Genomic DNA, 22,631 nt, shown 5'->3' on the forward strand with positions numbered 1-22,631 from the left:
AGGTGGTGAGTGACTCCGCTGTCCTGGCGTCGTGAGGGAGCTTGTTCCACCATTGGGGTGCCAGAGCAGCGAACAGTTTTGACTGGGCTGAGCGGGAACTATACTTCCGCAGAGGTAGGGGAGCCAGCAGGCCAGAGGTGGATGAACGCAATGCCCTCGTTTGGGTGTAGGGACTGATCAGAGCCATGAGGAAATAGAAAGCATTTTTGAAACGGTCTGTTTGAGATACAAATTTGATGTGGGGTTTTTTAAGTGTTTTTTCTCCAATTTATGCTTGGGCCACAAATACGAGTATAGGATTGTGAGTCAACACCATTATTCGGTTATGAGTTAACATAATATTAACTTTTAAAAGTGATATTTTCACTGGACAGTAACTTTAACAAACTATTGACCTGAGGCTTCATTAGTTGAGACGGGGGATGGGAGTGGATAGCAGTGGATGACTTTAATGACTTTTGGGTTTTTTATTGCTTAGTGACTGAAAAGGGGGGGAAACATAATGTTCTAGATAATTTTTTATTAATCTTTTGAAACGATTAACAATCTATTCTAGACATTGAACTACTTGCAACATCATTCTTAACGGTGGATAAGGTTTAGGTGAAATCAGTAATGGGACACACACTGTGTACATTAGGTTTCTCATGGAGTTTAGTTTCCATACAGTTCAGGTGGTGTCTGACAACCAATCAGTTTCAGGGAAACCCAATCCAAGCAGGATGTTGCCGGACCTCTCCACCAATCATCACCGTCCAGCTGCACTCAGCAGGGCAACACTTTTAGATATATCTGTCATCAGGGGTCCTCTTTATCTCAGGGGGATTAAAGTATGGAATCAGTGGCAAATAATTTGTTGGTAACACTTGACTTAAAGGCAACAGTTATAATGATGGATTAATTGCTATAAGCATATGAGCCTTATAATATATATTGTCTCTCTAGGAATAGACCTACAGGTAGGCCTAATTAGGAATTAGATGCTGTGAAGAGGTAGCACGATTCCCAAAAGGACTGTGTGTCTGTGAGGGTTGGTTACATGTGATGTTGTCCTTTAATGCTACTGTTAGCATAGAGCAGTCCGTTTAGGTTCCCACTGGCTGGCCATTCATCTGGCCTGTCAAAGGCCTCACTTACAGTATCATCTTTCACTGACGGATCTTCCCTAACTCTGCTGCTCCATGAGGGGGAAATTAATCAATGATCTCAAACAAAATGGATCAAGCTTCCCCTCCTCCTCCACATGGCCTCATCACCATCTGTGGGCTTAATTATTAATTGTTAGATATTACTTGTTAGATATTACTGCACTGTTGGAGCTAGAAGCACAAGCATTTCGCTACACCCGCAATAACATCTGCTAAACACGTGAATGTGACCAATAAAATTTGATTTGATTTATTTGATTTGATTTGATTGTTCAAATATAAAGAGTTTTACAGCAAGCGTATGAAGTATTTTATTTAAGTTGAAGTATTTAAGTAGTCATTAGGTGGGCCACTAAAAGTTTGTGTGCACGGCACACATTTGACTGATTGACCTCTGCTCATGTGCGTAGATGTGCATTGTAGAGGAGCTAATTAATAAGATGGGCCTAGCGGAGATTTCCTCTGCTCTCTGATCTCCTCGGGGTTTATTGTGCTCCAGCCAGGATGAGCTGACAGGTACATGTAACATGCTGGTTTGTTTAGGTTAGTTAGGGCCTCGGGAACCCTGTCTGATATCCGATGTCTGGTGCTTGTATAACACCTCATCTGAGGGAGAACTGGAGCTTATGCATTTTCAAAGAAAAGGTGAGAGACAGGGCAAGGTTTTGTAAGGGGGAAAAAACAACAGCTGATTTCAATAGTGGACTAACCTACATCTCAGGGCAAAGGGGCTTCCTGTTACTTTGTCTTGATTACATTTACATTTTAGTCATTTAGCAGACGCTCTTATCCAGAGCGACTTACAGTTAGTGATTGCATACATTTTTTTTATTTTTTTTTCTCCATACTGATGGCAATGCATCAACACATGAACTCTGTCTAGGCTGTAAGGAGAGGAGGTCAGGGAGATAATTTGTCTTGGAGGGGTAGGGTTGGATGGATTGTGGGGCTCTTCAGATCTTGCTGTCAACAGCCCTTATGATTATTCTTGGCAAATGTTCAATCTCAGTGCTAATGTACAGCATTTAGGTTGATTTGAATAGGATAGAGCTTTCTTGTTGGGACATGGCAGCTCCTTGGCAAGTAGTTTCATGGACAATTATATGAATGAAGGGGATGGCAGTTGGGGTAGTGATCATTTCGGTATTATTGTGCACATAGATTTCCCTATTTTCAATGAAAATTCAAAGAATGAGGTTCAGCTTCACAGCACTGCATTCTCACTATCAGACAGAGACTGAAGTGGGATGGCCTTTGCTGAGGATAGTCTTTAGTGAGATGGTAACCTGAAAGTGAAGTAATTTATATTTATAAGATATGCCTGGTAGCTCAATATATTCCCTTATTTCCATAAATGTCATTGATTTCCATTTTAACTGAATAGTGCCCTTAAGTCCTAAGATACAGAGGCTTAGTTTGACTGATAGAAATACATTTAACCTTATCCACCAAGATGAGCTGCCGAGCAAGAGAGGATAGTGGGCCATGAACATACATTTTTGTGATGATTGGTCTTATAGATCTAAATGAGGGAAAATACAATATTAGAAACACATAATTTCACAGTTCTTGCTTTCTAATGGCTGCATTGCTAGTAATCATCTCTTTGGAAACATGTACTGTACATTAGAGAATGTGTCTACTCTTGTAGTACACAGTGTCTCACCGTTCCTTGTTTTGTTCTGTAGGTATCTCCCCCTTTATAAATCAGCCAACATCCATTGTGGTGACAGAAGGATCAGTCGCCCGTTTCACCTGCAAAGTCACTGCAAGCCCTCCTCCCATCATCACCTGGGAGTTCAATCGGGTCACATTACCCCTGGCAACTAAAAGGTATGCATTCTCATTATTTAATTATCATGCCATGTCATTAACTTTATCTTTAGAGGGTGTTTGAGAGTATTGTAGAAGTGTATTACGATTTTAAACTGTACATGTCAGAGGGATAGAAATATCAGAGCTGTGTGCTCATCCACTAATATCTATGATGTCAATTGTATTGATTGTCTTTGTGTTCTTGTCTCTCCCAGAATCACAGTCTTGCCCAGCGGCGTTTTGCAGATCCACGGGGTGGAAAAAGGGGATGCTGGGAACTATCGTTGTGTGGCAACCAACATTGCCAACCGTCGCCGGAGTACAGAGGCAACCCTCACTGTCACTCCAGGTGGGCGATAGTGGAGAATTAGCACTCTTTTCAGATTTAAACATAATATATTCACAAGCATTGCATCAAACATTATAAGCCTAATAAAAGCCAAGTTATATTTATGTTGAGTAGTGAAGTGGGCACCCTGGTAAATCCTGTCTCCCCTCCACAGCTCCAAGCCCCAAACTGCCTCAGAGGCCTCGTATCATCGCCGGGCCCCAGAATGCCACTGTGTCCCTGCACCAAAGTGCCATCCTGGAATGCATGGCTACAGGGAACCCCCGACCTCTCATATCCTGGAGCCGAGCCGACAGCAAGTCCATCGATGTGTTCAACACCAAGGTGCTGGGCAATGGCAACCTCATCATCTCTGACATCAAACCCCAACACGGAGGAGTGTACATGTGCAGAGCCACTACCCCTGGCACGCGCAACTATACAATCGCCACAGCCAACATCACTGTGCTAGGTAAACACGTTAGTCGTCTGTGTAGAGCTGCTAAAAGTGTCAGTTGTTATTACAGACATCATTGTTGGTGTTTGTTACATCTAAGACGTTTCCCTTATCCAGCGCCTCCGTCCTTGGTGGAGTGGCCGGAGAGCCTGACCCGTCCACGTGCGGGCACGGCCCGCTTTGTGTGCCAGGCTGAGGGAGTTCCCCTGCCCCACATCACCTGGCTGAAGAATGGAGAGAAGGTCCACTCCAACGGACGCATCAAGATGTACAACAGGTCTGAGCTCTAACACCAGATCTACTCTAGCTAATATCTCTCTGCTCCTGTTTGTCTCCCTCGCTGTTGTTTATTTATATGATCATCCCATTGTTTTAGAAATCCCTGCCTCCTAACCACCAACCATATTGTATGTTCTGCTGTATGCTAATTGAAACAGAATCGCTAATTCCTTTACCCTACAGATAGTTGTCTTGGTTGACTGGAAACTCAGTCCCAATGAAAAATTAATCAGCCCTTCCCCACAGTAGAAAGGAAACTGAATAATTTACAAACGTGCTAATGGCATTTCAGTGGATTTCCCACTAATTTGCTGCCTCTGCTCTTACCACTGCCTTGGCTTGTTAACGGTTTCTGATTTGAAAGGGAATGATAGAGCTGGTAAGCGACGGGTTAAGTATTGGTAGGGGAAGCTGGAGGAGGGACAGAAGTCTAATATGGCCATCTGTGTGTTTTGTCCCACAGTAAACTGGTGATCAACCAAATCATCCCTGAGGATGATGCCATCTACCAGTGCCAGGTGGAGAATGAGCAGGGCTCTGTGCTGTCCATGGCCCGGCTCATAGTGGTGATGTCAGAGGACCGGCCCAGCGCGCCCAGGGACATCCGGGCTAACACTGTATCTAGCTCCGCCATCTTGCTGGCCTGGGAGAGGCCGCTGTACAACTCAGACAAAGTCATCGCCTACTCTGTGCACTACATGAAGGCTGAAGGTGAGATATGATGGCCAGCTCAGGGGGAGCCTCTTCTATGTCTTGTACCTTTTCAAACAGAAACTCTTTTTGATGTTGGCAGGAAATAGTTAATGTATTGGGGCATTCCATATGAATGGCCTTGGTAGCCCCAGGAGTTAACAGTTAACACTGTTTAGAGTCCTGAATGCTCCCGCTTCCTCCTTGCCCCCAGAACGGAATGTGGGAGATTGACCATCTGTTGTTAATAGTTGGTTGCTGGGCAGAGGTCAAGGAAAATAATGATTACTGCAGCTTACTCTGTACAAACAGGACTGGCCTTCCATTGGCGATCTCTAGCCCTGTGCATGAGTTTTAAAGGTGCAGCACCCCCTACACTAGATGAGATGCAGGATAGACAGGAACCGTTCACGAGAATACAAGGGCTGCACTGTAGTCACTAAATCCCAGTCATTGACTGCTGGACCTTTATCTTTCCTGGGAACCTGTATTGTTGATGAAGAGGCACCAAGAGTCACATTCAAACAATGTAACAGTTCAGCACAAATGTTATCCAGTTCATTCAGGCACTGTTGTTCATTGCCGGCTATGGAATTCCATTGTATAGGCCAAATGTACAAAATCCATGCAGCAAAAGAAACACCTGCTAGGCTATGTAAGGATAAGGACATTAACGGAAGCAAGTTAGAAAATCTGCTCCTTTCTCCTTAAATAACTGCCGTCTGTCAAGGATTTGGTGCACTTGATTAAGATTACGTGACACATTCTGTCCGGTCCCAGAGAATGACTGGCCATTGAGATTGACAGGAGTGGTAGCACCGGAGCATTCTGCACCTGAGGTTTCAGACACAGAGCATTGGCACTAAATGGAGGTTCTAATGAAAGGAGGAACTAATTAGTGTCACGATCGTCTGAAGGATTGGACCAATGCGCAGCGTTGCGAGTGAACATGATGACTTTATTAATCAAAGCAACCACGAAAAACAACAAAAGACGATACGTGAAGTTCACTACTGAAATACGACAAACAGCAACAAAGAAACAATAACCCACAACACAAAGGAGAAAACACACAGAATATATATGGCTCCCAATCAGAGATAACGAGCCGACAGCTGACACTCGTTACCTCCGATTGGGAGTCATCGACCAATCACCACATGACACAAACAAAATGAAACTCACCCATCCCCAACACCACCAAATGAAATACACCCAAACACACGAAAATGAACAACCCTGGCTCAATATAAACGTCCATAGAGCCAGAGTGTCACAGTACCCCCCCCTAAAGGTGCGAACTCCGGGCGCACCAACATCAGGACTAGGGGAGGGTCTGGGTGGGCGTCTGTCCATGGTGGCGGCTCTGGCCCCGGTCGTGATCCCCACCCCACCACAGTCACAACCTGCTTCGGTAGCCTCCTCCCAATGACCACCCTCCACCTAACCCCACCTGGACTAAGGGGCAACCCCGGACTAAGGGGCAGCATCGGCGTAAGGGGCAGCACCGGGATAAGGGGCAGCACCGGGATAAGGGACAGCACCGGACTAAGGGGCAGCACCGGACTACGGGGCAGTACCGGACTAAAGGGCAGTACAGGACTAAGGGGCAGCACCGGACTCAGGGGCAGCACCGGACTCAGGGGCAGCACCGGACTCAGGGGCAGCACCGGACTCAGGGGCAGCACCGGACTCAGGGGCAGCACCGGACTCAGGGGCAGCACCGGGCTAAAGGGCAGCACCGGACTAAGGGGCAGCACCGGGCTAAGGGGCAGTACCTGACTAGATGGCGGATCCTGGCTGGCTGGCTCTGGCGGATCCTGGCGGGACGGCTCTGGCGGATCCTGGCGGGACGGCTCTGGCGGATCCTGGCGGGACGGCTCTGGCGGATCCAGGCTGGACGGCTCTGGCGGATCCTGGCTGGACGGCTCTGGCGGATCCTGGCTGGACGGCTCTGGCGGATCCTGGCTGGACGGCTCTGGCGGATCCTGGCTGGACGGCTCTGGCGGATCCTTGCTGGACGGCTCTGGCGGATCCTGGCTGGACGGCTCTGGCGGATCCTGGCTAGACGGTTCTGGCGGATCCTGGCTGGACAGCTCTGGCGGATCCTGGCTGGACGGCTCTGGCGGATCCTGGCTGGCTGACGGATCTGGCGGATCCTGGCTGGCTGACGGATCTGGCGGATCCTGGCGGGCTGACGGATCTGGCTGCTCATGGCTGGCTGACGGATCTGGCTGCTCATGGCTGGCTGACGGATCTGGCTGCTCATGGCTGGCTGACGGATCTGGCTGCTCATGGCTGGCTGACGGGTCTGGCTGCTCATGGCTGGCTGACGGGTCTGGCTGCTCATGGCTGGCTGACGGATCTGGTTGCTCATGGCTGGCTGACGGATCTGGCTGCTCATGGCTGGCTGACGGATCTGGCTGCTCATGGCTGGCTGACGGATCTGGCTGCTCATGGCTGGCTGACGGATCTGGCTGCTCATAGCTGGCTGACGGATCTGGCTGCTCATGGCTGGCTGACGGGTCTGGCTGCTCATGGCTGGCTGACGGATCTGGCTGCTCATGGCTGGCTGACGGATCTGGCTGCTCATGGCTGGCTGACGGATCTGGCTGCTCATGGCTGGCGGAAGGCTCTGGCTGATCCTGTCTGGCGGAAGGCTCTGGCTGATCCGGTCTGACGGAAGGCTCTGGCTGCTCCTGTCTGGCGGAAGGCTCTGGCTGATCCTGTCTGGCGGAAGGCTCTGGCTGATCCTGTCTGGCGGAAGGCTCTGGCTGATCCTGTCTGGCGGAGAGCTCTAGCGGCTCCGGTCTGGCGGACGGCTCTGAAGGCTCATGGCAGACGGGCGGCTTTGCAGGCTCAGTACAGACGGGCAGTTCAGACGGCGTTGGGCAGACGGACAGTTCAGACGGCGTTGGGCAGACGGGCAGTTCAGACGGCGTTGGGCAGACGGGCAGTTCAGACGGCGTTGGGCAGCCGGGCAGTTCAGGCGCCGTTGGGCAGACGGGCAGTTCAGACGGCGTTGGGCAGACGGGCAGTTCAGACGGCGTTGGGCAGACGGGCAGTTCAGGCGCCGTTGGGCAGACGGCCAGTTCAGGCCGGCTGGCGACGCACATCGTGGACCTGGTGCGTGGAGTAGGAACAGGCCGGACCGTACCGGGAACACCCACCACTGGCCTTAACTGGGGATCAAGAACGGACCGGACCAGACTGGGAACACACTTCAGTCTCTCATGCCGTGCCACAACAACTTCCCTCCCTCTACTCGCCAATGGCTCCCGTAATCCGATAGCCTTCTCTCCTTTTCTCCCTGTGGCAGCCTCCTGCTGCCCAGGCGCCCAAGCCATGTGCCCCCCCCCAAAAAATTTTTGGGGAGTAACCACGGGCTTCCAGCCTCGACTCCGCGCTTCCTCTTCATACCACCTCCTCTCGGCTGCAGCTGCCTCCAGCTCTTCACGAGGGCGGTGATATTCCTCCTCAGACCACCTCCTCTCGGCTGCAGCTGCCTCCAGCTCTTCACGAGGGCGATGATGTTCCTCCGGTTGTGCCCAAGGACCCTTTCCAGCCCGAATCTCCTCCCATGTCCAAAAGTCCTTAGGAGGCATCCATAACTCCTGTGTCCAGACCCCTTGCTCCTGGACGCGCTGCTTGGTCCTTTTTTGGTGGGTTATTCTGTCACGATCGTCTGAAGGATTGGACCAATGCGCAGCGTTGCGAGTGAACATGATGACTTTATTAATCAAAGCAACCACGAAAAACAACAAAAGACGATACGTGAAGTTCACTACTGAAATACGACAAACAGCAACAAAGAAACAATAACCCACAACACAAAGGAGAAAACACACAGAATATATATGGCTCCCAATCAGAGATAACGAGCCGACAGCTGACACTCGTTACCTCCGATTGGGAGTCATCGACCAATCACCACATGACACAAACAAAATGAAACTCACCCATCCCCAACACCACCAAATGAAATACACCCAAACACACGAAAATGAACAACCCTGGCTCAATATAAACGTCCATAGAGCCAGAGTGTCACAATTAGTCTGTGTGTTGGAGTGTGCTAATCCAACAGAGGAGATTCTGTCAAGGCACTGGGACAGTGTGAGCTGGACTGGGAGGGAGGCTTTGTGTGTCTTTTCAGGGAGGTTTGCTGGGCCATTCAGGCCCCTGGACAAGGCCTTTTCTGTTTACTCTCAAGGATCTTGTTTTCCAGGTCAGAAATCAGGCCGAACGATTCAATACGTCCTGGCTACAAGGGAGTCTTTTGTGGGACCTTCCTAATCTGTGCTAATTAAACTGCTATTAGGCGTAGCCAGCAATGTGGGAAAATTGAATGCTGGAATTTGGCTTGAGCAATGTTGATGAAATTGTCTATAAAAGGGGAAGGAACCAGTTTGATTGAGTTGACACTTTTTTTTATATTGTCCATACTGAATGGACCAGAAGCCCACTGTTAGAGACAGGTGTACAGCATATCTTTGTAAGAATCAGGCGCCTCAGACAAGGAGGTTCCTAAAGCCAAAGTGATTATGTTCTAATTGCTCTGCATACTGAGAGAAATCATTGAATGATGATTATGGGAAGTTATCAAAAGTTGTCTTTGTACTCAGAATGTATGCAAATCTCCATAGGCCCTTTTAGGCCCCTTTCCCCCTTTAGCGCCCTAAATAGTTTGCATTGAAGGACCAGATCCCCTCTGAACTCCTTGCCTGTACATGCAGCTTACAACAACTAGAACTCTGTGGGTGGTAATTGATTAAATGTGTGCCCTTTTCTTCCCTCAAACCAGGCTTGAACAACGAGGAATATCAGGTTGTCATTGGCAACGACACAACCCGGTACATTATTGATGACCTGGAGTCAGCGCGGAACTACACCTTCTACATCGTGGCCTACATGCCCATGGGAGCCAGCCGCATGTCGGACCATGTGTTCCAGCACACCCTGGAGGATGGTGAGGCCTCGTCGTTAGCTCCCACATACACAAACATACAGTCCACCCTGGCCTTTTATCAGGCTGTAACCCAAGGGAACCAGAGGTCATGTGCAGCCATAACTGTCACCCCATGATGGATAAAAACACCCCCAGATGAATAGTAAAGAGAATGCTTCATATTGATCCTGTACTGCTTCTGTAAGGTCTTCTATCACTCTAATGGAGGACTCAGAGGATGTTTTCCAGTGTGTTTAAACTGTAATGAATAGGCTGTAGAGAGTGGGCAGTATTGTAGGTCCTGTAATGAATCTAGTGGGGCTGACCCCTGGCTGTCTAATTGGGGTCGTCTCTAAGAGGGCCGCCAGAGGAATAGGGGAGTCTAATAAGGAAGGATTAGATGGGGGACCACTCGGCTGGTTAAACATTAGTCAGGCTGATATTTAGAGATCAGGAATGACCCTCTCTTCTATAATCTAACTCCCCACAAGGGCCCTTCACAGTTCACACCACCCCATGAAATGTTTCTGCACTGTGCAACCGTGACCACCACTTATGATCAAGGAAAATTACATTTCTTACATATTCCACAGAAAATAACTGCTCTATTGTCCTTGACTAAGGGAACATCTGTCACATGATTGATACCAGTCTAAATCAGATCACATCTATTTATTGTGTACACTTTCAGACTAACTGAATAGATTTTCCAGTATGACTGAGTGTGATGCACAGTGAGCTGATTTGTGTCTCTGGGTTTATTCATTATAATCTCAGTAACTAGCTCTGTTACTTTAGCAACCACAACTCTTCCTTTGTTCCCCACCAAAACATGATACAAAACAACCATAAATAAAGACAGAAACCACAATACAGAGACAGTAACACAGTAATGAACAAGTTGGTGACTGTATAAGCCTCTACATGACGGCTCTGTCTCCCTCTCCACAGTGCCCCTGCGTGCCCCAGAGCTCAGCCTTACCAGCCGCAGCCCCACAGACATCCAGGTGTCCTGGCAGCCCCTTGCAGCCAAGCTAAGCCGCGGCCGGGTGTCGGCCTACCGCCTGTCCTATCGTACCAGCGCCGACCAGACCGTCACCCAGCTGGAGCTTCCTGGGGAGAAGACCCAGTATCTCCTGGAGGGCCTGCAGCCCGACACCATCTACCTCCTCCGTATCGCTGCAGCCACTAGTGTGGGCTGGGGGGAACAGACAGCCTGGACCTCCCACCGCACCCCTAAGGCGTCCAGCGCCAAAGGTACTTACACGTGCTCCTCAGTAGTAGCGATAAGTTATTGGCTGCTCCCTGATGGTCCGATGCTTCAGGCATGCACATGATCAATTATTTTTCTGAAGTTAAACATGTGCTCTGTGTGTCCCAGTCTTATGACTAGGTTTCTGCGTGCACATATGATGTTTGTACAGATATGAGTACAACTGTATGACTTCTAATCAATCAAAGTCAAAAGACATGTAAACAAGAACAAGATAAGTAAGCCAAAACATCTTTGATGAACCGGAATTTCAACCTTAGATTTGTAAAGCTACCAGCCAGCCACATCACCAAAATAAACATGTAAGTCCTTACTTCCTCTACTGACTTATCATGCACACTAAAACCATCATGCCTTGCAGGCGCACAGTGAGAGCACACTTCCCTCTGCACATAGTCAATATAGGAGCAAAGAGGCTGGATTATCTCTAAACCTTTCTTCTTCCCAGTCCTCTGCCTAGTGTGTGAGAGAGAGCCATGAGAAGAGCTTGCTCTAATAATCCTGTTAAGGCATTGCGTTTGTTACTCCATGACCTTTGGCCCTCTCTGTCAGTAACATCGGAATGGCTTCAGTCATGGGTCATAAAAGAGAGGGACCCAGGCCTCCGGGTGGGAGGAAGAGTAGTGCTGTTTAGGGCTCCATCTAAGCCTTAGGGGTGGGGGAGGGGACTGCTGCCCCCTCTCTCTCTCTCTCTGTCCTTTGGAAACAAACAGGATCTTTTCTAGGATTCTCCCAGGATCATGTCGGCTGAATAGGTATTCTGTCAGTAGAACTGAGGACCTGGCTCATCTCTGCTAGTGTGTGTTTGTGCCTGGCTGTGTATCTGTGTGTCAGGCTGGGGCATGGTATGGATGGGCCTCTGGTTGGGGGCTGCAGGCTGGGAGCCTGTTATTTCCATCAGATAAAGCCAGTGAGCAGCTGGGTAGAGAGCATTCCTGTTTTCAAGGAAGAAGACAAGCTACAGAGTCAACTTGCTCCCAGCCTGCCACCCTGCATCTCTTACAATATAATACTTTTTGGTGACTTTGCCCCTATTTGTCCAGCAAATTATTTCTGGGAAATCTAAATTAGCATGTTTCTGCCATGTTAAGTGGTTTACTCCTAATAATTTGGGTGTCCCAAACAAATTTGTTCCTGAACAAGTCCTTAATTTGTTCAGGACTAGCTAACCTTTCTTTATAAATAGTTTTAGACTGTCAATAGTAGCAAGGCTCTGAATGGTATCTGAATATGAAGCAAATTGAGCTTCTTGAACACAATGGTATGGCCATTGGGCTTAAGACAAAGAAGGCCTGATAGGGTAGCAGGGTTTGGGTGTGGGTGGGTTTCATATTCCCCCTTGACTTGGAACTATTTCAGATGAGCTGGTTAAAATAAAGACATCTGAATAAAAATGAATATTCATGCAGGTTGAGCTCTGTAAATAAGTAGTACACATGGCTCTGCTAAATGACTAAAAAATAAATAAATAAAAAGACAGATTCTGTTTGAACCTTACCTCAGACCTGTACTCAATAAATAAAATAAAATGTTATTGGTCACATACACATATTTAGCAGATGTTATTGCGGGTGTAGCGCAATGCTTGTAATAAGAAATAACACACAAAAAAAAACTAAATACTACAAAGTTGCTTAGGAGCTAGAAGCAGAGCTGCCATGTCTGTCGGCGCAATCTTCACAAAAATATATAACAAAATACTCTGATGTTTACTGTGACTCTAACCACAGATCTCTCTCTCTTCTTGTCTCCCCACAGTGACCTAACCACAGATCTCTCTCTCTTCTTGTCTCCCCACAGTGACTCTAACCACAGATCTCTCTCTCTTCTTGTCTCCCCACAGTGACTCTAACCACAGATCTCTCTCTCTTCTTGTCTCCCCACAGTGACTCTAATCACAGATCTCTCTCTTCTTGTCTCCCCACAGTGACCTAACCACAGATCTCTCTCTCTTTTTGTCTCCCCACAGTGACTCTAACCACAGATCTCTCTCTCTTTTTGTCTCCCCACAGTGACTCTAACCACAGATCTCTCTCTTCTTGTCTCCCCACAGTGACTCTAACCACAGATCGCTCTCTTTTTGTCTCCCCACAGTGACTCTAACCACAGATCTCTCTCTTCTTGTCTCCCCACAGTGACCTAACCACAGATCTCTCTCTCTTTTTGTCTCCCCACAGTGACTCTAACCACAGATCTCTCTCTTTTTGTCTCCCCACAGTGATTCTAACCACAGATCTCTCTCTCTTCTTGTCTCCCCACAGTGACCTAACCACAGATCTCTCTCTCTTTTTGTCTCCCCACAGTGACCTAACCACAGATCTCTCTCTCTTTTTGTCTCCCCACAGTGACTCTAACCACAGATCTCTCTCTCTTATTGTCTCCCCACAGTGACTCTAACCACAGATCTCTCTATCTTTTTGTCTCCCCACAATGACTCTAACCACAGATCTCTCTCTCTTTTTGTCTCCCCACAGTGACTGTAACCACATATCTCTCTCTCTTCGTGTCTCCCCACAGTGACTCTAACCACAGATCTCTCTCTTCTTCGTGTCTCCCCACAGTGACTCTAACCACAGATCTCTCTCTTCTTCGTGTCTCCCCACAGTGACTCTAACCACAGATCTCTCTCTTCTTCGTGTCTCCCCACAGTGCCTCTGGCCCCTGAGCTACAGTTGGAGCCTCTGAATTGCACCACCATCATAGTGCGCTGGCAGCTGGCACCAGGAAACTCTGTCAGCGTCCAGGGCTACAGGCTGTTCTACCACGAGGAGAGCCAGGCTGAGAGTTCCCCCATCCAGCTGCGTGCCCAGGACAACAGGCACACAATTGGAGGCCTGGGTGAGTAGACCACACCTAGTACACCCTTCCTATGATGCAATTGTTGCTGATGACATTTGTCTTGATTTTGGATTTCAATTGTAAGATTAAGAATATGTTCTAGTCAATGCATGCTTACACATTGAAAGTGCAAGTCCTCCTTAAACTGGATTCGGATCAAAGATGCTCTTTGGTTTATTGACTAAAATGTCTGGTCGCTATCATCTGCCACTAGACTTCCATATTAGTAGACATAAATCAAGACCAGTCCCGGTAAGATCTTAAAAACATATTCTGTGTCCTCAGCAGGCATGTTTAAGGTATTTTTAGGATCAGAAAAGCCCATTAGTTTGGGAAGGACAAAGTATTTTCATGTGAGTTGTGGGGGCTCATGTCCAGAGGTCCAGAAAGGAGCCAACCCCCCCAATGACCTAACGGCCCCGGCCTGGGTTCCAATGTATGTCCCCCCAACAGCTTTAGAAATAGCTGCTAGCTGGGACTGAGGAAGGGGTGTTGGGCATATGCTGGTTCTCTGGCCTCTGGGTCAAATTCATTTTGCCACGTTGGAGAGTGTGGAAGGAAAGGGAGTCCCACACCACTGCAGTGGACAACTGACCATCTGTGGCCAGAGGAGGTCAGCCAGGTGGCCAGCAGCTGAATTTTGAATCAGGAAGCGAAGCTCTGGCACTAAACCAGGATTATAAAGCATAAAGGGGGGGGGGGGGGGGGGGGGGTTAAATACAGTATGTGTCCCATTGTACCTTTTAGTTTTCTTGCTACAGTATGTGTTCTGTTTTGTCATGGAGTGGTCTTACTGTGAGGGGGGCGATAAATATGACTGCTGAAACTTCCTCCATTTTGGCAACAGCTGTTGTTTAGAATGACACAAGGCTACAGTAGTGAGTAGGTTTTAAAGTGCTGTACTTTATGAATATATTTGTTGTTTTGAATGGATAATAATTTTTCAATATAGAGTATTTTTATAAAGCTTGAGGTTAAACCTATTGGAAAGATAAGAGAAAGAACATATGAAGTCTGGCTTTGTGTGTACATTCTCCTTTTCCTCATGAACCACATTTCCGTCCTGGAATAATGAACATGGTTGACAAACAAGTTGTAGTAATGTGATATAGATAGATATCACCAAAACACACTTACTATGCCTTGGTTTTTCATTAGTTTCTCATTGAAACGGTTTAATGACCTCAATTGTGCTTGTTTGATAGAAGAGCTGGCAGAGGTGTATTCCAGGGCTGTCTTTAGAGGAGGGGGAAGCTGTTATTGTGGAGCAGTTTTATGGTGTGTTTTATGACTGCTGTGAGCAGAGCTATTGGAGGAGCATTCACATCAAAGGCTTTCATTGTGTTAGGCTTTGAGGGCCACAAAAGAGACTTAATTGACCAAGAGTCAACCAAATTCAGCCCCTCACTACTGGTAACCAAGCTTTTAAAGGCTTTCTGCTAGTTTCTGTAAATACATATCCATGGAATGTGACATGTAGTATGACATGTTGAAGAGGAGGATGCATCACATTTATCTTCCCAAAGGTTTCCCCCCTCAGGGGAGAGACTTCCTGTTGGAGAGGAGACACAGCAGTTTAATTTGTCACATATTACTGTCAGTGTCAGATAGGTTTTAGGTATGATTTCAGTGCCTGTCCATGGCACCACATTTTAACAACGTTGATTTCAGTTAGTGGAGAGTTAAACAGAGAAACAGCTTCAGATAGAAATACTGACTTGACTCAGTTTTCACTTCAGATATGCTTTGGTCAGTTTGGTGTGACATAGATAATAAAACATGAGAAGTGTAACATTAAGTCATTTTTTCTTTTTGTGGATGTGACCCACATCTCAAAACGGGGTATTTTAATTAAAACTGGGTATTCTCATCAATTTGGGTCTGCTTTAATGTCCATGTTTGCCCATAATTGAGTATTCCCTGTCTCGATTTGACCTCCCACGGACAGAACAACAGTGGAAAGGGCATTTCCCTATTGATATTGTTCACTGTTGTTTGAGTGGCAAACTATTACTTATGTCCCTTAATAAACTATCCTGATGAGAAGAGGTGGCTGGCCCTTCAATTTGCTCTGCAACCAATCTGAGCAGACAGTCACAAAACAAGCATAAGCGGTGGGATACATATTGTGCCCAATATGACATTGTTTTCTCACTCTCACTTTTAATCAGTCTACTTACTATTGCATTGATGAAGTGTTTTACCCATTAGAAAACACTCTGGATACTTCTCATAACAAGATTATTTACCCTCCATGGCATGTCTGAAGTACAGAGCAAAATGGAGCTTCAATTAAAATGTTAATTGGATTTTATCCAGGATTACGCTGTAATGTCTCTGATAGTAATGCAATTAACAAAGGCTTTAACTTTAACTCTTTACTTCACCCAAGGACACTTGTGACAGTCACACGGGTTTGGAAACCACAACCACACACAGCCTAGAGAATGTGTTCGATCAGTCAGGGATTATGAATAACACCAATCTCACTGAGTGACTTGATAAGTATTTCAGATCTCTGGGATCTAAATTCACTTAGCTTTGATGTGGTAAAGACAACAAGCCAACCGTTACTGTATTATCGAGTCTAACAGAAAAAAACCATTAACGTGGTTGGGTTATAAATCTGTAATAGAAACAGACCAGCTCTGCTCTGGCGATTACTAAATTATCTCTTAAGACCATTCCACATGACTGAAAGGGCTCTCTAAGTGAGGAATGTGAGAGGTTGTAGCTCAGTGTATAAATGGACATGGTGTTGAAATACTGAGGTCCTCCCATTCATGTTTATTCTTCTTGTGACACAGTCAGGGTTGAAATACCTCCCATACCTGTTGGCACCAGGACTGTATGGTCTGTAGTAGATTTATCGCATAGCTTGGGGCCACCATGCCCATCGTGGAGTGGTCTTTTCTCTGGGAAAACGTTCATTATTGCATGCCTGGTGTCAGATAAAAGATAGATGGGTATTAGTGGGCCCACTACATCAATAAACTGTGTGTGTGTGTGTATGTGTGTGTGTGTGTGTGTGTGTGTGTGTGTGTGTGTGTGTGTCAGAGGGAGATATACACTCCCCCTATGATATATGCTGTTGTGTGGATCAGTGTGGGAGTTGACATTTATGGCCCTGGCTCAGACCCTGCTTGCTGTGGCCTGGGGGGCCATTCTCAGGGCAGAACAAAGCCTTAGGGGCCTGCAGGATCTGCAAAACGGCTGTAAAAAATCAGGTGACCACAAACAGCTCAAGAATGTCCACTCAAATACAAACTGGCATCATAATTTATGGGGAGAGCAAAGCCTTGCAAGATTAACCCAATGGGAATGATTAACCCAATGGGAATGATGGGAAAATGAACCAGCTTCACTTTGGTGTGTCTTTACGCAATGGCAGTAAGGGTTAGGCAGATTGTGTATTATTCTGAGGAAATTAGTTTTTAACTTTTCTCAAGCAAAGTGAGTAAGGCACAACAAGTTTGAGTGATGTTAGTTTTTGTGATTGAGTGATATTAGTTTTTGTGATATCAAAGAAGAAACATTTGGCCTTGAAGCCACACACAGGGTGATTATTGCCCATTATTATGTGGCAACTGAAGCATATCTTATGTTTGTGAGGGATTTGGTGTTGTTGAATGAGCCAGGGCTAATACACATTTCCTTTTGACCAGGGTTTATTGTGAGTGGCGGTTAGTGCAAGCATGGGTGACTCCATACAGAGGGGGAGGTTTGTGTGGACACCTTTTATCTTCAACCATGGAGATCCTTGATAACCTTACCCAAACCATGTGGAAAATGAACACTTCAATACATTTCCATGAAGTAAAATTCCATATTTTCTCCTAAATTGCTTACAGAAAACTTTTGCAAGTTTTTAATTTATTCTAGGTCAGAAAAACAATATTTGTAACAAAGTATAACCTTAGGACACTCCTAGGTTACAAAGAGCAGTTAAGCTGAACAATTGAGCTTGCCATATCTAATCATGCTTTCATTATATCGGCTATGAAATTGCCCATTGAAGAGTTCTGCTCTCTCTCTTCACCATTTCCTCCTATTGGCACTATTTATCATCATTTATTAAGTGGCTTTTTATTTTTGTCTCTTGGTGTTTTTCCCTCTTTTCTGCTCAGTTTCCCTGCTTGACCCTCCCCCGCTAAGAGCGGTGTCCATAACCCCTCCTTTGGCAGGATTTAGCTTGCCCAGATTCCATGTCAAAGTTCATGGCCCAGATGTCACAGCCTGCCCCCTCTCCCAGCCCCTCTCCTGCATAATTACGGCGGGCTCATTGTGCTGTGGACCTGGGCAGGGGTGGGACTGTGGGACCCTGACTGCTCCTTTTCAGAGATGGACACTGAGGCCGAACAAAAGCCCCTGGGTCTGTCCAAAGCCAGCCTGACTGTGGACACCACAGTGGACATGGGACAGGAGGAAGCTATGCTAGTGTACACTAATTTATTGTCTTTTACTAGAGAAAGTAAAGATATAGGAACCTCAAAAATATGTGCAGTTATTTTCCTGTTGTTGTTTTCAACAAACAACAACTCATTAGCATAACTACATGTTTTCTGTAATAAATGACTTCAGTAGCCTAGTCATTGACCCATCTATAATGTAGAAATATAAATAGAGAAGCTTCGTATTTTTATGCAATCAGTAATATTTCCGTTGATCTACTCTTTAGAGGATACTACATAGCTTCAAATACACTTTTAAGTCGTTTTTCTCCCCTCCTGCAAGTCACTTCTTTATCTTTCCCCATTAAGGCTTAGGGCACAGAGAAAGGGGAAGGATTCTGAGGGAGAAAAAAAAAGAGGCTCAACTCGTATTCCACACCCATGACCTCAGATTCCTTCTGAGTTGTATCTAGGCCTGACCTGCTGGCTCCATTGAGACTCCTCAGGGCTAGGGGTCTTAGTGGCTCAAACCACAGACTCTCCTCCTCCCCATCCCCCTGCCTCCCATGGCCCTGACTCCACCCCCTGGAACCTCCCGTAGCCTCAAGGCCCTCAGATCGATCCTAGAAAAGACACCGTTGTTTTAGCTCTTGGAGCATAGTAAACATGATGAGACGGTTGTTCAACAAAGTGGTTGGATTTTTCACAATGACTGTAATTGCTTTTTTGATATGTTCAACTCTTTTGAAGATATAGAACCTGCTCACCATTACAACATATATTTTCACATACATGCAGTGAATATGTCCCTCTAGCAGTTTGTCAGATGATCAACATGGGTTACCCTGGGGTTTAGATCATCTAATTTAAGGTTTCCAAACTCGGTCCTGGGGCCCCTCCTGGGTGCACGTTTTGTTTTTTTGCCGTAGCACTACACAGCTGATTCAAATAATCAAAGCTTGATGATAATTTGGAATCAGCTGTGTAGTGCTAGGGCAAAAATCTAAACAGGGGGCAGGACTTTTATTCATCTCTGTTGAGACATGACCACAGAAGCTGTTAGTAACATAGAACTCATAAATGACTGCTTCTGTGACTGGAACTGAGGATACGTAAAAATGTATGCACACATGACTGTAAGTCGCTTTGGATGAAAGTGTCTGCTAAATGGCATATTATTATTTATTTATTATTTATTATAGACGTGACCTCAGTTTGAATCCACACTCCTGTGCTCCTCTCAACATCTGTGTCCTGGAGCACAACCTAGTGGTAATGTTATACACTGCATTACTGTTCCATGGTGAAAGGGAAAGGGGGATACCTAGTCAGTTGTACAACTGAATGCATTGAACTGAAATGTGTCTTCCGCATTTAACCCAACCCCTCTGAATCAGAGGTGCGGGGGGCTGCCTTAATCGACATCCACATCTTCGGCGCCCGGGGAACAGTGGGTTAACTGCCTTGCTCAGGGGCAGAACGACAGATTTTTACCTTGTCAGCTCGGGGATTCGATGCAGCAACCTTTCGGTTACTGGTGCTCACTATTCCACTGACTATAGTTTTGTTATTAGTACCTGTACTCTGTACATCTTCTTGTGAAGTACTGCAGTCTAACTATATAATTCTGTAAAGCATAGATTACTTTCTATACAGCCACCTGCACTTACCCACCCTCTTCAAAATCTGCTCCAGTTGGATAATGATGTCTCATCCCACAGCCTCTTACGTAGGCCTATGATGTGCTGTAAGATCTCATGTAAGGCTGTGCAGCAGTTCAGTTTCCTCTAGACTAGAGTATACTGTATTTCAGTGCTGTTTCAACAACTGACGACTGAAATGCAAATCAATATGTCCCACAGTGTTTTTCAAAATAAACGTATTGAATTAACACTCACAGATTGAAGATCATTTGCTCAGATTCCTCTGCATACTCTGTGGGTAATGATGGGTGACATACTTTGAAATATTGAAGAGCCTTGGAATTCCTAGGAGGCAGTAAGTCATTAGTTTGATAGATCCTCAGCTATTTCAGCCAGGTCCTCAAGGTTGCAGCAGGAGCTTCCTGTAATTGCCTGTGTAATGATATTTTAATACACTGCAGCCGGTTCACCCAATACAGTCATACTCTAGCTCAGACAATTTTTCTGGAATGAGTTATACTATTGTTACGAACAAGACAGGGTAATAACACATTAATATGATTAAAGTATTACCTTTCCAACCCCATCCTCCTCTTCTGAATATGTCATGCACAGTAACCTGGTTATTCCAGGATGACAAGAGATCATAGTCTAGGAGACAAATGAGGCAATCAAAGCAGATATGAAGTGAAACATTTGGATAGTGTTTGGCCTGAACTCTTTATCAGTGGCCTTTTGGGTACAGAGAGGACATTTGACTTAGCAGCGTTTGTTCTACCTGGGGTATGTAAGGCCACTGAATCTGGCCATGTGACTGACCGCTCTGTCTTTCCTAGGGGGGGGGGGGGGGGGGGGGGCATTGTCCTGTGGTTTAACCCCCCTGTCCTGGAGCTGAATAGGACTGACCACTGGCCAGCAGCCCTGGGTGGGGGAAGGGCTCCCCTATTCTCCCTGAAAAGGCCCAGTGACAGAGTGATGGATAGAGGAGCACCTCTATTGTGTGCCCTGCTCCCAGCACTCTCTCCCCCACACAGCCAAACGCCAACCCTCACTGACCTCTCAGCCATGCTCTTTCTGTTCCAGCACCCTCACAGCCCACTGGTTGGAGAAATCACACAGCCTCTGGTTCAGTGTAATGCCCCCTAGTGGACAGACACACTCACTTCCACTTTAGATCACATTGCAAAAAAGGATACTATACCCATTGGCCTACAGTGAAAGATATGTAAATGTTGTAATTTTTTTAGACCCAAGGAAGAAGTACCATGTGAAGCTCCTGGCGTTCAGTTTCATAGGAGATGGCTACCAGGCAGACCAGACTATCAGCACCCCTGGATGTGTCTGTAAGTTCTTCACATAATGCAAGCAACCATTGTCTATAATGATAGATGAAAGCTATGATAATGATCGTTCTGATAGATGATAGTTCTGATAGATGATAGTTCTGATAGATGATAGTTATCAATCCTTCGATGCATGAGTACCTCTAACATTGTTTTTTGTTTTTTCTGTGCGTGTCAGCGGTTCGTGATCGTATGGTGCCCCCTCCGCCACCCCCTCACCACGTGTATGCCAAGGCCAACAGCTCGTCTGCCGTGTTCCTCCACTGGGGGCGTCCAGCCTTCACCTCCAGCCAGACCGTCAACTACACCATCCGCTATAACCCTGTGGGACTTCAGAACGCCTCCCTGGTGCTCTACCTGCAGACGTGAGGGTCCTATATAATACTTTCCTCTTCATACCCCATAGCACATAGTCATATAACTGGATAGAGGGTGCTTAGTATGGCCATATGACTCAGGGTAGCACTTAGTACGGGTTTAAGCATTTGCAGGTCAATGGCCAAAGTATTGGATCTGATTAATAATCTCCATATACAGTATATGTTCTAAATACATTTTTATCATTGTGGTTCTCCTCTACAGTACTGAGAAGAACATCCTGGTCCCGGACTTAGAGCCCAACACCAGGTATGAGTTTGCTGTCCGCCTGCACCTTGACCAGCTGTCCAGCCCCTGGAGCCCTGTGGTCTACCAGAGCACTCTGCCTGAAGGTGAGCACCAACATGGCTTCATACAGCAGCACATGCTGTATAGATGAGTAGAATATACTCTCAACCTTTTTGGGCTCCGATGGTATTTCCTAGCCTACTGAAATAGAATACTTACTGAAATTATTGTGCCTGTCTTAAGACTGCTTATTTGCCCAGGACTCTCGCATTCTGCAAACAAATCACAACTAGAGTGCAACCACTTGACAGAGCCTTGACAATGAGCTCTCATTTTCCCTCTAATGGGGATTTGCTTTTGAAAGGATTAGAAAAATACACACAGGAGCAAATTCATTGAACTGCACAGTACTCTATATGCTCAGTCTCCCACTGCATTATTACACATATCTACACATCTCTGTCGTAGCCGGCCGCGACCGGGAGACCCATGGGGCGGCGCACAATTGGCCCAGTGTTGTCCAGGGTAGGGGAGGGAATGGCCGGCAGGGATGTAGCTCAGTTGGTAGAGCATGGCGTTTGCAACGCCAGGGTTGTGGGTTCGATTCACACGGGGGGCCAGTATGAAAACTGAAAAATAATGTATGCACTCACTAACTGTAAGTCGCTCTGGATAAGAGCGTCTACTAAAATGTAAATGTAATAATCAAGGGCCACAGCTTGTGAGATGTAGTTATCCTTTTTAGTGACATCAAAGAAGCTACTCTGATTGAAATGTTGCTTTGGTCTAGGCCCTGGTTCAGACTTTAATTTTCAGTATTCCTCAAAACTCATTACCAGTTACGAAGAGCAAATATTTTTTTATGACAGTTG

The 22,631-nt window shown here is 46.3% G+C and overlaps 1 protein-coding gene across 1 annotated transcript in view; it reads left to right on the forward strand.

Moving 5' to 3' along the window:
* The window catches only part of LOC311128558 (protogenin A-like), a gene marked incomplete at both ends in the record, with an annotated part of 39,898 nt that overhangs the window by 15,533 nt on the left and 1,734 nt on the right, over nucleotides 1-22,631 (forward strand). Inside the window, 11 exons of the mRNA XM_084160745.1 lie at nucleotides 2,837-2,981; nucleotides 3,179-3,312; nucleotides 3,467-3,763; nucleotides 3,866-4,025; nucleotides 4,491-4,738; nucleotides 9,522-9,686; nucleotides 10,617-10,922; nucleotides 13,588-13,776; nucleotides 21,058-21,153; nucleotides 21,332-21,518; nucleotides 21,736-21,863. Of these exons, the coding sequence (XP_084016871.1) occupies nucleotides 2,837-2,981; nucleotides 3,179-3,312; nucleotides 3,467-3,763; nucleotides 3,866-4,025; nucleotides 4,491-4,738; nucleotides 9,522-9,686; nucleotides 10,617-10,922; nucleotides 13,588-13,776; nucleotides 21,058-21,153; nucleotides 21,332-21,518; nucleotides 21,736-21,863 (2,055 nt within the window). The remainder of the gene's footprint in view (nucleotides 1-2,836; nucleotides 2,982-3,178; nucleotides 3,313-3,466; nucleotides 3,764-3,865; nucleotides 4,026-4,490; nucleotides 4,739-9,521; nucleotides 9,687-10,616; nucleotides 10,923-13,587; nucleotides 13,777-21,057; nucleotides 21,154-21,331; nucleotides 21,519-21,735; nucleotides 21,864-22,631) is intronic.

The sequence above is a fragment of the Coregonus lavaretus genome, assembly GCF_964263955.1.
Source record: "Coregonus lavaretus genome assembly, chromosome: 4".
Lineage (NCBI taxonomy): Eukaryota > Metazoa > Chordata > Actinopteri > Salmoniformes > Salmonidae > Coregonus > Coregonus lavaretus.